The sequence below is a fragment of the Bombina bombina genome, chromosome 2 (assembly GCF_027579735.1).
Source record: "Bombina bombina isolate aBomBom1 chromosome 2, aBomBom1.pri, whole genome shotgun sequence".
Taxonomy (NCBI): domain Eukaryota; kingdom Metazoa; phylum Chordata; class Amphibia; order Anura; family Bombinatoridae; genus Bombina; species Bombina bombina.
Genome location: NC_069500.1, coordinates 311,396,319 through 311,412,627, shown reverse-complemented (window position 1 = coordinate 311,412,627; position 16,309 = coordinate 311,396,319). Strand labels below are relative to the sequence as shown.

The 16,309-nt window shown below is 39.6% G+C and overlaps 1 protein-coding gene across 1 annotated transcript in view; it reads left to right on the top strand.

Moving 5' to 3' along the window:
* The window catches only part of FBN2 (fibrillin 2), a 649,022-nt gene that overhangs the window by 610,905 nt on the left and 21,808 nt on the right, over positions 1-16,309 (top strand). Inside the window, exons 60-63 of the mRNA XM_053701643.1 lie at positions 3,818-3,934; positions 5,550-5,678; positions 6,922-7,041; positions 9,722-9,953. Of these exons, the coding sequence (XP_053557618.1) occupies positions 3,818-3,934; positions 5,550-5,678; positions 6,922-7,041; positions 9,722-9,953 (598 nt within the window). The remainder of the gene's footprint in view (positions 1-3,817; positions 3,935-5,549; positions 5,679-6,921; positions 7,042-9,721; positions 9,954-16,309) is intronic.

Below are 16,309 nucleotides of genomic sequence, written 5' to 3'. Positions count from 1 at the left end.
AAAAACATTTTACCCTTTCTTTTTAAAAGAGTTAAAATGTTAGTCTCACACATTCTGCTATAATGCCTGCTTCATGCCCCAGTGTAACCCATACAACAGGATTATCTATGTCCCAATAAAAAGCAGTGTTTTTCATTTGTTAAGTGCATGGTCTCCCCAACTGGAAGAACAAGCACTTACCTGCTCTGCTGTCCGGCATGTAGACAGTTTCAAGGTATGAGAAGACACAGTTCCCCACAGAGAGCTTTGAAAAAGAAAAAACAGAGTAGCCAACTCTGGCTTTCTAAACTAGGGCAGCAATTGTTAGGAAAACGCAGTAAGTACCTCTTTACAAGTGCCTAACTGCTTTAAAGCCACCACTACCCAACTGCAAGGAATGACGTGGAATATGGCAATAACCCAAAACTTGATTGTAGATTAAATCAAAATTTTTATTCAGACACCTAAACTTTACCTCCTCCATGCACTGAAGGCAAAGATAATGACTGAGGGTTTTGGGTAAGGGAGTGATACTTAGCAGTTTTACTGTGGTGCTCTTTGCCTCCTCCTGCTGACCAGGAGTGATATTCCCAACAGTAATTACTCAAGCCGTGGACTCACCATATTTTAAAATATTTAAGAAGTGCACTGCTGTAAAACATAACTGCAGCTTTTTTACAGACCAAGACTATCCAACAACAGAAATGACATCACTAGCAGTTACAGCCGAGAACAATGGGATGTGCAGTACATATAGTATGTGCACATACAGTATATTTCTGTTGTAAAGAGTCTGTATGCTTAATTAACATAATTAACTATCATGAATCAAGTGCACTCTTCTTGTTTTTGTAATTTTATTTACTTTTGAATCTCAAGGCAGAACATGATGTGATCTGAGATCTCATCACAGATAATGCCACATGTCTGCAGAAAGAATGCTACACATGCAGGAACTGTTGGCACTTTTATTTTGTAGCACTGCTCCAGATTAGACGTTCTCTTCCAACAGAGCTTTGCTCTGGCTGCACTGTGTAAGTTTCTTCTACACAGTGGTTCCAGAGCAAATGCTGTTTGAAGAGAATAGTCAAATATGGAGCAGCGCTGCAAAGCACAAGTGCATTTATTGTTGACTGGCTCTCAGGGACTTTTCAAACCCTGCCCCCTAGCCTTTCCCGGTCTGCAAAACTTAAAAAAAGTTTTAATATCCAGTTAATCAACACATTGCAATTGATTTAATGCCTTAGTGTAACTACTTAATTTAAAATTATATTTTATTTTAAAATCACTTGCAGAAAAATGTTCACTAAAGAAAATCTCATTGTAAAAAGTGAGGAAAAGTTCTGCCTTTGGTCTTTTGGAAGGTTTTAAGTGTTGAGAGTGTAATGATTGCATTTTACTGGAGGGATTTATATTTATTGATGGATGGGCTAATTTTGGGATGTTTTAGTAATGGGAGATAGTACGGGGGGTGAGGAATTTTTTCGAGGTTGGATCAAATATTTATTTTAAGTGCTGGGGGAGATAAATTCAGCACAGAGGTTTATTTATTTATTTATTTATGATCTTCAACTAGTTTATGGCTGATTAAAGGGACAGTGTACCTTAAATTCTTGCCCTTTAAATTTGTTACCATTGATCCATTTTACCTGCTGGAGTGTATAAAAATCTTTACAAATAGCTCATTGACCTTTATTACAGCATTTAAAAAGGCTGATTTTTGCCTGCGGTATCCCTGCCTATAGTGAAAGTTCCTATACTTATAGTGGGCCAGATTACAAGTGGCATGCTATTTAGTGTCTTCGTTCATGCGCAAACACCGGCAGAAGTAAACTTTTAAAGCATGCGGATTAGCATGCGGATTACAAGATGAAAGTAAAATATTTGCACACGAGCATAAGACGATCGCTAACGTCACAAAATCACAACCGTGCTAACTTCTCCCCATAGGCTTCAATGGAGGACGCAAATAAAGAAAAAACACAACGCTTAAACGCAAACCCAACAAGAGTTAAACCTACAGGTAGTTATGAATATTTTACATTCCAATTTTCTTCACATAGAAGAAAGTATTCTATTTATTTTTAAATAGATATTTTTATTTATATATATATATATATATATATATATATATATATATATATATATATATATATATATATATATATATGAATATATAAATTTATAGGTATATACAGATATTTATATAGGAATATCTATTTAAAAATATATAGAAAATTTTCCGCTATGTGAAGAATATTGGAATGTAAAATATTTTCAAGTATGTATATACACATAAATACACATGTATACACATATATACATATGTATATATACATTATAGCCCTTTCCATTCAAATACCTTGTTATATACCATATACCTTTTAGAGCATAACTTTTTTTAATATTTATATGAATATTTTTTTATTAGATAGTGTATATATGAGTGTAACACTTTATTTTAATGTATTTTTATTTTGTTTAATGCAACTTTGAACTTGTTCGTTGCATTTACTTTCAACTTGTAATATGTGTGCACATTAAAGCTGGCGCAGTATTTTAATATTGCGGGCGAAATACGTTAGCGTGCCACTTGTAATCTAGCTCAGTATTAGCTATAGAAAAGTTAAAAATACCCAGCAGAATAAATTACACTGCAGAGATAAGTAATCCATTGTTAATTTTTTATTGTTCTCTCTAAATATTGAGCTTTGGTTTACAGATAGAGATAATATAAAGAAGAATTTATTTATTTTATCAATTTTTCTTCGTTCTCTTGCTATCTTTATTTGAAAAAGCAGGAATCTAAGCTAAGGAGATGGCCCATTTTTGGTTTAGCACCCTTGATAGCCACCAATCAGCAAGCGCAACCCAGGTGCTAAACCAAAAATGGTCCGGCACACTAAGCTTACATTCTTGCTTTTCACATAAAGATATCAAGAGAACGAAGAAAAAATGATAATAGGAGTAAATTATAAAGTTGCCTAAAATTGCTTGCTCTATCTGAATATTGAAAGAAAAAATGTTGGTTTAGTATCCCTTTAATGGGACAGTAAAATCAAAATGAAACTTTCATGATTCAGATCCTCCATTTTTTTTTAAACTAATTTTTTAAGCCTATTCTACCATATGTTATCCAATTACATTATGCAGCTTTTTATATTTTGCTATTGTTACTTACTTGTTAAAGGGGCACCACCTCTCAAAAACCCATTTGTAATTATTTATTGCAGAACCACTTTTTTTTTTTCTTTTGTCCTTTCATTATTTTTATTTGAGAAATAACAATGTAGTTCTGTGATGCATAATATATAATGAGTATATAAAAAAATTAAAATAGATAGTGTCCCAAAACAAGAAGATATAGCAAATGTGTACAGTAGTATATATACGACTGTACATAATGTAATTGGATAACATATGGTAGAATAGGCTTCAAAAATAGAGAGTAAAAAAGTCACTAAATCTGTAAAGTAGAAGGGTATCCGTATTTAGGTTTGCATGGAGTGTCCATGAGAAAATGATTACTTAGACAACTCTAAGATAACCCATTGATATGGAAAATAGAATATAGATTAATCTATTCCTTCTGCATTAAATACTTCCCATGAGTAAACAATATAATTTGAGGATTCCAGAAACACAACCAAATGAGTCTATGCTTCTGGACACATACAGGAAAATGAAGTTTAAACGTACAGACTGGCGATTGTTAGATGTCGGCAGAAATTCTAGACAAAAACACTATCATGAACTTGTGCACCTGTCTGGTGGCCGAAAAAGAAAGTAAAATAACATGGCCAAAAACGACTTAACTTAAGTTTCCTGTTTATTTTAGATCTTGATGAATGTCAAACCAAACAGCACAACTGCCAGTTCCTCTGTGTCAACACTGTTGGAGGCTTCACTTGTAAATGTCCTCCAGGCTTTACGCAACATCACACAGCTTGCATTGGTAAGAGCTATCTTTAATTAAGACATACAAAAAATAATGCTATACTGACCAGGGATATCACAGCACAATGAATGTGATTACGTTCCCATATTCCCCATTTTTCTTTTTTTCAAGCTAAATGATTTGAGAAAAATATTTAATGCTTGGTTTCAAAATATTTTAATATATGTAGTGAATTTAGTAGCATGTTGTAATCATCACCAATAATACAGCATAATTATTCTACGCTCCCTAGCCAGATGTAGTACACGTACGTAGCCCCTCTACCCAGCAGCCAGACAGATCACTGGCTGTAATAGCACTAGCTGTAGACAGTATTTTGTGTACACCAGACACCAGTGGCTATGACAGTACTAGCTGTGCACAGTATACTACACACAGCACATAAGCATACTTTTTATGTCTTTCATTAGCAGAATTAAAGTGTAGGAACACAAACAATCAGAAGCTGCCTCCCTGCCCCTGATGGACCTGCTTTGTAGTAGATTATTGTGTTTTTATTCCTACATGGTTAACTTGGCAACAAACATATCTATGCAGTAGTCAGCTAAAACATACACTGCTTCCTTACAAGTTCGTTTAGGGAGCTAAGACATCTTATCAAGGAGCAGTGGGGAGAGTGTAACTTTCAGATACCAATCCACTGCAGAGGCTAGTTTGTTGCCAAGGAAACCCTGTGCTTGCATAATAATCTACTACAGAGCTGGTCTGTCAAGGGCAAGAAGGCAGCTTCTGCTTCATTTTTTTGTGTCCCTAAGTCTTATTTATGCTAATGTAGTATAGAAAATGGTTTCCTACTAAGCTGTATGCAGTATACTATAGCTAGTAGTACTATAGCTAGTACTATTACAACCAGAAAACTGTCTGGCTGCTGGGTAGAGGGTCTATGTACTATACATGTACTACAGATAGGGTTGCCACCTTGGCCATGTTTTCCTGGACACTTATGAGTTACACATGCTGCAGGGCAAGCAGGGAGAAACATGTTTTGTGCTGTTCATCAGCACTAATCATGTGATGTCCAAAAGCATAATACATGTTCCACCCTGCTTACCCTGCAGAATGTGTAACTCATAAGTGTCCAGGAAATCATGGCAGAGGTGGCAACCCTAATTACAGAGGGTTAGGGAGCGTATGAAAATAGTGAGCAGTGTGAGGAACGAACAATACAGTAGTATTATAGAGCTCATAACAGAAAATGACAACACAGGCAAGTTAACACCCAGTTTTAATAGCTTTAGCTGCTAAGTTTTTTATACATATATAATGGAAAAACATTATGTAAGTCATTCATTTTTCAAATTCTGACTACAGTTTCTATTTAACTTATGACTTATCTTGGCCATTGGGATTTAAATAAGCGTCAACTTTAATCACATTTCTGTTTCTCAAGTTTTAAATTCTATATTAAACATTTTCCCTAAAAGTGAAGGATAAAAAATTAATTGTACGTGAGATACCTTATGTGGTATATGCTTTGTAGCTAGAAGGGATTTGTCACATTTTTATAACAAATAGTCTAACACTGTTTTATGTCAAGGTTATACCTGCATGTATCACATAGATTATTAATGCATATTTATCTATTTATATTATTTATATATTTATTTTCTAGATAACAATGAGTGTAGTTCACAGCCATCCTTATGTGGTGCTAAAGGAATATGTCAAAATTCTCCTGGTAGCTTTACATGTGAATGCCAGAGAGGATATTCATTGGATGCAACTGGATTCAACTGTGATGGTAAATGATATATTAATAGATATTTATTGCTTCAACTTTTTTGTTTTGTGGCAACATGATTTATATACACATATAGTTATACAACAAGCTACAACATTGTGTAGCAATGCAGAATATATAATATTTCTATATATAAATTCCTAAACATCATAAATAAAATGTCTTGATACTGCTACACAAGATGTGATACACTTCTTAAATAGACTTTTGGAAATTACAGTGTTCCAAATTAATGAGTAAATTTTTTAGCTGGTCACACAGAAGCAACTACACTGTTAGTATGTAGTTGTGTTATAGCAACTTTATAGACACCACATGACACAAAATGTGTAATTAGCGCCATCAGCCCAGACTTATTAAAATCTAATTCAGGATTTTTTTAAAATAATTTGTGGTGGTTTCATAGTAATGCAGCCATAGTTTAAACATATTGAAGGTTCCATTATCACATTCATTTTGTTATAAGTCCTAATTACAGCAGCTGATTTGCACTGTCATTGTGTATTAGTAATCACTGAAAATATAAATAGTTTGGTAGTTTATAGTAATATAGGGAAAACTATCTCATTAAAGGGACATAATACTCATATGCTAAATCACTTGAAACTGATGCAGTATAACTGTAAAAAGCTGACAGGAAAATATCACCTGAGAATCTCTATGTAAAAAAGGAAGATATTTTACCTCACAATTTCCTCAGCTCCCCAGAGTAAGTTCTGTGTAAAAAGTTATACTCAGCTGCTCCCAGCTGCAGGTAAAAAAATTAAAAAAATGAAGAAATGAACAGCAGCCAATCAGCATCAGCAGTGCTGAGGTCATGAACTCTTACTGTGATCTCATGAGATTTGACTTAACTCTCATGAGATTTCATAGTAAGCTTCCTTTACCTGATTGGTGAAATAATATGAGAGTTCACGATGCTCATCCCTTCGGCTGTCCCAGGACAGACACACTAATATGCTGCTTAGAAATCCTTTACAATGGGAGGTGGCTACTGAGGATTTTTTGAGGTAAAATATCCTTCTTTTTTACATAGAGATGTTCAGGAGATATTTTCTAGTCAGCTTTTTACAGCTATAATGCATCACTTTCAAGTGTTTAAACATTTGGGTATTATGGCCCTTTAAGTATTGGTTGATATCACACAAACCCTTTTAATGGGAAGTTATTTGTCTTTCGTAGGGGTATGGCAAAAAACTACTTATTTGTTCTTATTTTAATTAAATGTTATTCCTATACATAGATGTTGACGAGTGCAACGGAAATCACAGATGTCAGCATGGCTGTCAGAACATATTAGGTGGTTATAGATGTGGCTGCCCACAGGGGTACATTCAGCATTATCAGTGGAACCAGTGTATCGGTAAGACTTAAATCTGCTTTCTTTCTTTTTTTCCTGCTTTGTACATAATCTCAACATTTTGTAGTTTTGAATTGTTAAACACTTTTCACACGCAATATGTTATTTCAGTTGTATTCTATTTTCAGTAGTTTTTTTATGCATTTGAATATTGTTCCTCCCCTCAGTTTCAAATAATAACTGGCATTATATGTAATATATTTATGATAAATGAGTGGAGAAATAACATTATATATATATATATATTTCTTTTTTACCCAAATATGTCCTGCTATATGTCATTTGAAGGGCCTGGTGATCAAAAGCTCACAAGTATGAGGAGAAAACACGCAAAATGTTTTGGGCTTTTTTTGAGCATTATAATGTAATGTGGATGTCTCTCCTTCACATCACGAACTCTGCATAGTGAAATAAACAGCTCCCCAGCTAAAATTTGCCTTTATATACAGTGAGGGAAAAATATGTGATCCCCTGCTAATTTTGTACGTTTGCCCACTGACAAAGAAATGATCGGTCTATAATTTCAATGGTAGGTTTATTTGAACAGCGAGAGACAGAATAACAACAACAAAAATCCAGAAAAATGCATTTCAAAAAAGTTATTAATTGATTTGCATTTTAATGAGTGAAATAAGTATTTGACCACTTTGCAAAACATGACTTAGAACTTGGTGGCAAAACCCTTGTTGGCAATCACAGAGGTCAGACGTTTCTTATAGTTGGCCACCAGGTTTGCACACATCTCAGTAGGGATTCTGACCCACTCCTCTTTGCAGATCCTCTCCAAGTCATTAAGGTTTCGAGCCTGACGTTTGGCAACTCAAATCTTCAGCTCCCTCCACAGATTTTCTATGGGATTATGGTCTAGAGGCTGGCTAGGCCACTCCTGGAGCTTAATGTGCTTCTTCTTGAGCCACTCCTTTGTTGCCTTGGCCGTGTGTTTTGGGTCATTGTCATGCTGGAATACCCATCTACGACCCATTTTCAATGCCCTGGCTGAGGGATGGAGGTTCTCACCCAAGATTTGAGATACATGGCCCCGTCCATTGTCCCTTTGATGCAGTGAAGTTGTCCTGTCCCCTTAGCAGAAAAACACCCCCCAAAGCATAATGTTTCCACTTCCATGTTTGACGGTGGGGATGGTGTTCTTGGGGTCATAGGCAGCATTCTTCTTCCTCCAAACACGTAGGAGCCAAAGAGCTTGATTTTGGTCTCATCTGACCACAACACTTTCACCCAGTTCTCCTCTAAATCATTCAGATGTTTATTGGCAAACTTCAGACGGGCCTGTATGGGCCTGTACATGTTCTTTCTTGAGCAGGGAGACCTTGCGGGCCCTGCAAGATTTCAGTCCTTCACGGCGAAGTGTGTTTACCTATTGTTTTCTTGGTGACTAGGGTCCCAGCTGCCTTGAGATCATTAACAAGATCCTACCGTGTAGTTCTGGGCTGATTCCTCACCGTTTTCATGATCATTGAAACTACACAAGGTGAAATCTTTCATGGAGCCCCGGACTGAGGGAGATTGACAGTTATTTTGTGTTTCTTCCATTTGCAAATAATCGCACCAACTGTTGTCACCTTTTCACCAAGCTGCTTGGTGATGGTCTTGTTGCCCATTCCAGCCTTGTGTAGGTCTACAATCTTGTCCCTGACATCCTTGGACAGCTCTTTAGTCTTGGCCATAGGGGGGGAGTTTGGAATCTGATTGATTGATTGCTTCTGTGGACAGGTGTCTTTTATACAGGTTTTAAGAGAGTGCTCCTAATGTCAGCTCGTTACCTTTATAAAAGACACCTAAGAGCCAGAAATCTTGCTTATAGATAGTGGATCAAATACTTATTTCACTCATTAAAATGCAAATCAATTTATAACTTTTTTGAAATGCGTTTTTCTGGATTTTGTTGTTGTTATTCTGTCTCTCACTGTTCAAATAAACCTACCAATACAATTATAGACTGATCATTTCTTTGTCAGTGGGCAAACATACAAAATCAGCAGGGGATCAAATTATTTTTTTCCCTCACTGTCGTTGCTTGAGGGACCTGAAAGTACTGATAAGACTCATTAGATGATCTCACCAGAGCAGAGAGAGAGAAATAGATCATCAGGCTCTAAATGTTTTGTGTCATTGTTGAAGGAATACTGATGCACAAACGCACAATTCCATTTGTTTACAAATATATTCCAAGATAACTTTTTTGGTAAGTAACAGATTTTCAGAATATTTTTCACAATCATATTAGTCAGTGTTGACTTGAAACAAACCATTCACCTGAGGAGTAGGTTGTCCTTTTGGCAAAAAATTTGAAAGAACAGCACAGTACATGTCTTTTGAGTTGCCATTAATTTTGCCCACTGTAAAGGCAGCACTAAAAAAACTGCACTGAGATACTAATGTTCCAAATAGCCATGCAAATAACTGATCTTTGACCTTGTCCTTATGCATTACCTATTCTAATTGGACAAAAATGTTAAATTTAAGTTTCTAATGAAAATTAGTCCGTTATTTTGTCTTAAACTTGTTTCATGACTCAAATTCATTCTTAGAATAAAAACATGCACAATTACTTTATTTAATTGCTTTCAGTGAGCAAAGACAATTTTTTTAAGCTTAGCTGCTAAATATGAGAAGGTACACAAAATATATCATGTTAATTCTGAATCTCATTTTTTTTTTACAGATGAAAATGAATGTGCAGACCACAACACTTGTGGTTCAGCATCATGTTATAACACATTAGGTAGTTATAAATGTGCTTGTCCATCTGGGTTCTCCTATGATCAATATTCATCCTCCTGTCATGATGTAAATGAGTGTTCGACTTCCAAGAATCCTTGTAATTATGGATGTTCCAACACAGAAGGAGGTTACGTTTGTGGATGTCCTTCTGGATATTACAGAGCAGGGCAAGGGTAAGATGTTGAATGTGTGAGAGAAATGAATGTGTCAACAACAGAATTAAACCTTTGAAAAATGTATGTTTGAGGTCTACGGTCTTTGTCACTAGTAATAGAATTTGTAAATTTGTTGTTTAAACTCCATGTGTTAGTAAGACTTAGAGGCCTATTTATCAAGCCGTCAACCGCAAATACGCTGGAATTCCACAGCGTAATTGTGGAGAGCCTGATTCCCCTTATTTATCAAACCCTACAGACCGGCAAAAGTTGAAATCTGTGACGTAACATACGATCCGCCAGTCTCAGTCCGACACAGATCGATGCTTACGTCATTACAGATGTTCAGAATGCAAATTCGGCACTATCTGACTATTTTTGCTAGTTATAAAGTATCTACCAGCGTACCTGGTTTTCAATCCGCCGCCTCTAGGGAATTAATGGGAGTCTGAATACCATAGGAATCAATGGGAGTCTGAAAGCAGCGAAAGCTCATGTTCACTGCTGCCCGATAGCCCATTGATTCCTATGGGATAATAAAAGTTATGTTTACACCTAACACCCTAACATGTACCCCGAGTCTAAACACCCCTAATCTGCCGCCCCCTACACCGCCGTCACCTACATAATGTTATTAACCCCTAATCTGCCGCCCCGACACCGCCGCCACCTACATAATTTTATTAACCCCTATTCCACCACTCCCGGTCCCCGCCGCCACCTAAATAATGTTATTAACCCCTATCCTGCCACTCCCGGAGCCCACCGCAACTAAATAAATGTATTAATCCCTAAACCCCTGGCCTCCCACATCACTACCACTTACTAAACCTATTAACCCCTAAACCTAACAACCCGCTAACTTTATATTAAATATTAAATTATTTGAGTAGGGTTTAAATATTTAATTTAATTTGTAGTTTAATGTAATTTTAGTCTAATAGTTAGGGTAGATTAATTAATAGTTTAATATAGTTTAATGTAATTTTAGTCTAATAGGGTAGATTAATTAATAGTTTAATATAGTTTAATTTAAATCTAAAGGTAAGTTTAAATTTATTAAAAGATAGGGATGAGGGGGCGGAGCCAGCTACCGCACTGCAAAGACGTGTAGTTAATGAGCTCTCCAGCATAAAGGACTAAAACAAGATTTTTGACTTTAACTGTTCCTGTTGGGCTTAACTATAATACAGAAGAAAGACAAGCATCCTGGGTCTATCATTTGGGGCTCAATTTTAATACTTTGGAGTGATTGGGCTCCCATTGTTCCCCTGGGCTGGTCACACACTGTCTTGCCGCCTATACTGCTGGGACTACGGCTGCTCAGGTTCTGGAGGGTTGGGGCTCCACTCCAGAACGAACATATAGCGCTTCACCTCAACTAAGCTCTGCCTGGAAGACCCTTGGGCAGCTGAGAAGTGTCGGGTGAAGGAGCGCAAAGACCTCCCAGACAACAATCCTCCCTAAAGAAGCTATCTGCGGCTGGTCCGGTGGGACTTTATCTGAGTGCTGCGGCTGCAGAGGTCCCTGGTCTCCGGAGGGTCGGGGCTCCGCTCCGGAGACATGACTGCATCTTTACCTGCCTATTGCTACTGACGTAGCCTGCCCCTGAGACTCACTCCGGAGCACACTAGCCTAAGGCCTTCCTCTTACCGGAGGTCGGTTGCTGCCTAGATACTGGCTGGGCTTCTTTGATCGTCGCTGACAGCTGGGGCGGGAGCCCGAAGGGAGACTTTAACGCCGGCGGTGTAGAAGGAGATCCCATAAGAAAGGCTTGCATACACTCCTGCTGCGCGGCTCAGAGGTGAGGGCGCGAAGGTCAACCATCTTGGGCCTAGGCGCTTCTATCCAGGCGGCCTCCAGAGGTTCCGGGCAGCGGAGGTGTGGTGAGTTGTCTTTTTTGCCCCAGGCCACCTCAAGCTCTTTTCTCACACACCGCTAGCCTGCACAGTTCTTAAGAAGAGGGGATAGCTGCAGGGAGAGCTGGTGACAAACGGAGTTCCCCCTGGTTTCAGAGCAGGCCCTATCCACGTGGGAGACCCAGGTACTGGTTCATTACAGTGTTTTCCACATATGAGGGTCTCTTCCACCCCTTGACAGTACACAATTGCATGTGACATAATCACTGAAACACACTTCACCTGTCTCCCTCCTGGGGTCTCCCCCTCCAGTCATACTGATTGCCCCTAGTGTCGCAGGCTGCAGATGGCCTGGTGACTACTTAGTAATATAGAGACAACCTCCTGAAGAGGCCTGTGGTTGGCTTTGCTCCAGCTTGACTCATTCATAACAAAATACTGTGGCAAAGACCTGTGAGGGAGTTTGCAGGGAGTACCGGTTGCCTGAATAGAAGATCTCATAGCAAAGTGCTAAATAAAGCTGGTTACATCATTTTTGCTTCCTGAGATTTAAAGGCTTCATTACATTAGTGCAGATTTGTGGTGCTTACTCAGCCTTAACCTATACTACAGGGCCTATGTCTGTGTCATTATTTTGAAAGTGAAATAGACTCTCACACATAATAACTGGTGCGACTTGCTGGACTTGATGTTAAGGGTTTGCCAGTCTGGGAAACTCTTTATGTTTAAAGCTGCTGCGTCAGCACAATTGTCTTTGAGCTCTGTGCCCAAAGTGGAGTGTCATTTTAATTTTCTCTATGTATAAGTGCTTGCCTAATAATTCTTGATTTTCCCTACAGGTGCAGTGACATTGTAGCATATATAATTGTTCTAGATCTAAGTATAGCCTTAAGAACATACCTATGATACCGCTTTGTTTTCAAGTGCTAGGAGTGCCCTCTCCTTCCTTTCCCGCCAGGCTATCGCTGGCGGGTCATATCCTTCTCCCCTTTCCCCGCATCGTCCTATGGTGACAACTTCCCCAGGAGAGGGCAACATAAAGGCGCTAAGGCTAAATAATTAGGGGGGCTCAACCTTAAATTTTGATCTCATTGACCTCAATACTCCCAGGCCTCTTGCAGACTCAAGGATCCCTCCCCCTTTGGGGAGTCAGTATTTAGTGAAAACATTTCTGTTTATCCTACGTGAGTTCAGTTACAGCATGTCAGTTTAAAAAAAGGCCCTAGATGCCCCCCCCCTACTTATATACCCTAGAAAGATAACATCTATATACCAATCACTGCAGTGGCTGTGGTAGAGAAGAAGATCCTAGCCATTATGTCGCAGCAAGCAAAGAAAAAGCAAAAAAGCAACTTTGGGCCGAAGAAAACTGTAATGGACCACTTCCACCCACAGGGACAGAGGGAGTCCGCCAGATCGGAAGACGAGCAATCCAATGCTTCAGACATGCCAGATGACCATACTGAGAGTAGGCTTTCTACTTCCAACACTCCAGGCAGAAAAAAGGGGGACGCCCCGATCTTGCCGCTGGAGTCCATACAGCGCATGTTCGAAAAACAAAATCAGACCCTCACTAGAAGGTTCGATAAGTTGGAGAGATCGTTTGAGGACCTGAGACGTGATATTACCTCTATCGGCGAAAGAACTGACACCATTGAAAGGAAACAAGAAGATCTTATGGTGGACCATGCTAACTGGGTGGGCCAAACGCAAAGCCTGATGGATCAAGTATCCTCCTTAGAGGCGAAAGTGGCAGACCTGGAGGACAGATCCAGGCGAAATAATGTGAGACTCAGAGGTATTCCGGAGTCGGTTCTCCCACAAGATTTGGAAGATTATGCTCACCGTCTTTTCCAGTCAATTCTTGGGCCTGCTGCTGGAGAAGTGAATAGAATAGACCGAATCCACCGTACGGCGAGACCTAGAAATCTGCCCCCTGGTAAACCCAGAGATACTATAGCCCGCTTACATCACTACTCATACAAAGATAAATTGATGAGAGCAATGCTGCGCTCACCACAACTTAATGGGCAATTTAGAGAGGTTTCGCTGTTTCCTGATCTGTCCTCCTACACCTTGGCTCAAAGAAGAAGTTTTGCGGAGGTCACCAGAGTCCTAAGAAGCAATCAAGTTCGATATAGATGGGGCTTTCCAACCAAATTAATTGCCACCAAAGATGGCACCCAACATATCATTCTGACTCCCCAGCAGGGGCTGGAGCTCATCAGGACGTGGCAACTGCCGCGGCGGGATGGGTCCCCGGCGGCCTCCCCGGTGAGGCCTCCTATAGACCAAAACCTACCCGTACGCCCTCACAGAAGAAGCCCAGATCTGAGAGTGAATGCCCAAGAATGGAATCCAGGAAGCCCATAGCTCTGAGACTGTCTCTCTGCTTGTCTAGGCCTGACTCACAATAACTTAGGGCCTAAGACTATTTTCTTTTTTTCTTTTTCAGCTGTTTCAGATCTTGATACAAGGTCTGCATATGTTTTGCCATTTTATGTCCACTGTGAAACATACTAGTGGGTCTTAGTTACACAGAAAAAACAGGTGGATGTATTGCAGCTAACTGCCACTAGTACCACTGAATGATCTTCATGTTGCTTGAGTATTGAAGCTTAGATTGTTAATGTGGTCTTAAAAGTTGCTAATATTGAAGGTCTGTTATAGCTGTATTAGGTCACTGTTATACATATATACGTTTATAGCTTTGTTGATGTTGTCTTATTGCATTTATTACACTAATTACAGGTTTGGGGGGGGGGGCTGTGGGTCTGTTGCTGGCTCCGCCCCCTCTTCCATCTTTCATTTTTCGTTCTTCATCCTCATCCCTTCCCATCCTCCCTCCCTATGTTGCATCACCCCATCCTGTTTCTCCCTATTTCACCAGTTTAAAAATCCTCTTGTGTTTATCATACCCTCTAAACCTCTAGGCTCCAGAGCTGACTATAGATAGATAAAATCTATATACACCGGCTGACTTGCTTATTTGCCTAATCCCTTACTTACCTATTTATTTACTCCCCATTATCCTACATTTTACCTCACCCCATTATTCATTAGCAGATAAGCTATTCTCACCCCGAGATCAAAGGACTTTAGACCCACCCATATACCTTTGGTAAGGGGAGCTATATTCCATTATCCAAAGGCAACAGGGGCTTCCTCTTAAGTCCACACTCTCTCTAATCTTTTATTTTTCCCCCCATCCCCCCCCCCTTCTTTCTTATATATATATATTTTTTTTTTTTTCTCTTCGCCTCCCTGTCGAGACCTGACCATGAAGGTATGCACCCTAAATACCAAGGGTCTGAACTCCCCAACTAAGAGGAGTCTGGCGCTCAAATTCTTGCTTAGACATAGGGTTGATGTGGCTTTCCTCCAAGAGACCCATTGGACTGAGGACGCTGTAGATAGATTCAAACCAAAGAGATTCCCAGTTATAGTTTCATCCACATTCCACAAAAAAGCTAGGGGGGTGTCGATACTGATAGGAGATCAGGTAGCCTATGAGCCTATCTATACGGCAAGCGACCCGGCAGGACGGTATGTGATATGTGTGTGCCGTTTAAACAGTGTGTTATACACGCTAGTTGCGACCTACTTACCCAACACTAACCAGGTTAGCTTTCTGAGGAAATTGCTCCTCCAAGTAGCCAAGATAAAGCAGGGCCATACCCTCCTCGCGGGAGACTTTAATATGCTTTGGGACCCTGAGAAAGATAGAAGAGGACATGCCAACATAGGCAGCGACAGAAACAGAGATTTTCTCTCCCAAATATTTAGGGAACTGACAGCGCAGCATGATTTCCACGACGTATGGAGGGCTCTCCATCCGGACGCTTGCGACCATACCTTCTATTCTGCTCCACACTCCTCCTTCTCAAGGATAGATTATGTTTTTTGCGACCCGTGGGCAATAGGACAGGTGCGTGGCTCTGCTATAGTGCCTTGCATGTGGTCCGATCATGATGCAGTGATGGTCACTCTTGATGGGACTGGAGCGCATGAGGGGCCAAGGAGATGGCGTTTGCCGGAACATCTGTTCCAGAATATTTTCCTGCCCGAATGGTCCAGGGAAATCACTGAGTTCCTTGAGAACAATATCAATGGGGAAACTCCAATGTCCATGGTCTGGCTAGCTCTGAAAGCATACATGAGAGGGATACTCATAAAAAGAGAATCCCAGAATAGAAGAAAGAAAACTGAAACATTGGCACAACTCTATGGTAAGCTGGCCCTAGAGAGGAAACAAGCTGGGGAGAGTGCCTCCCCCTCTGATATTAGGAGGTGGAATAATATCAAGGCCCAGATCCGTGATCTTGAATTGGAGCAGGTCCAGAAGAATCTCAGATTCCTGAAAATGAAATTCTATCATAGTGGCAATAAAGCGGACCGCCTCTTAGCGAACAGATTACGGCAGAAAACGCTAACTAACAGAATCGCCTTTATTCAGAATGGGAGCGAAAGATGCTTCTCACCCAGAGATATCGGGGAGGCCTTCGTGGACTACTA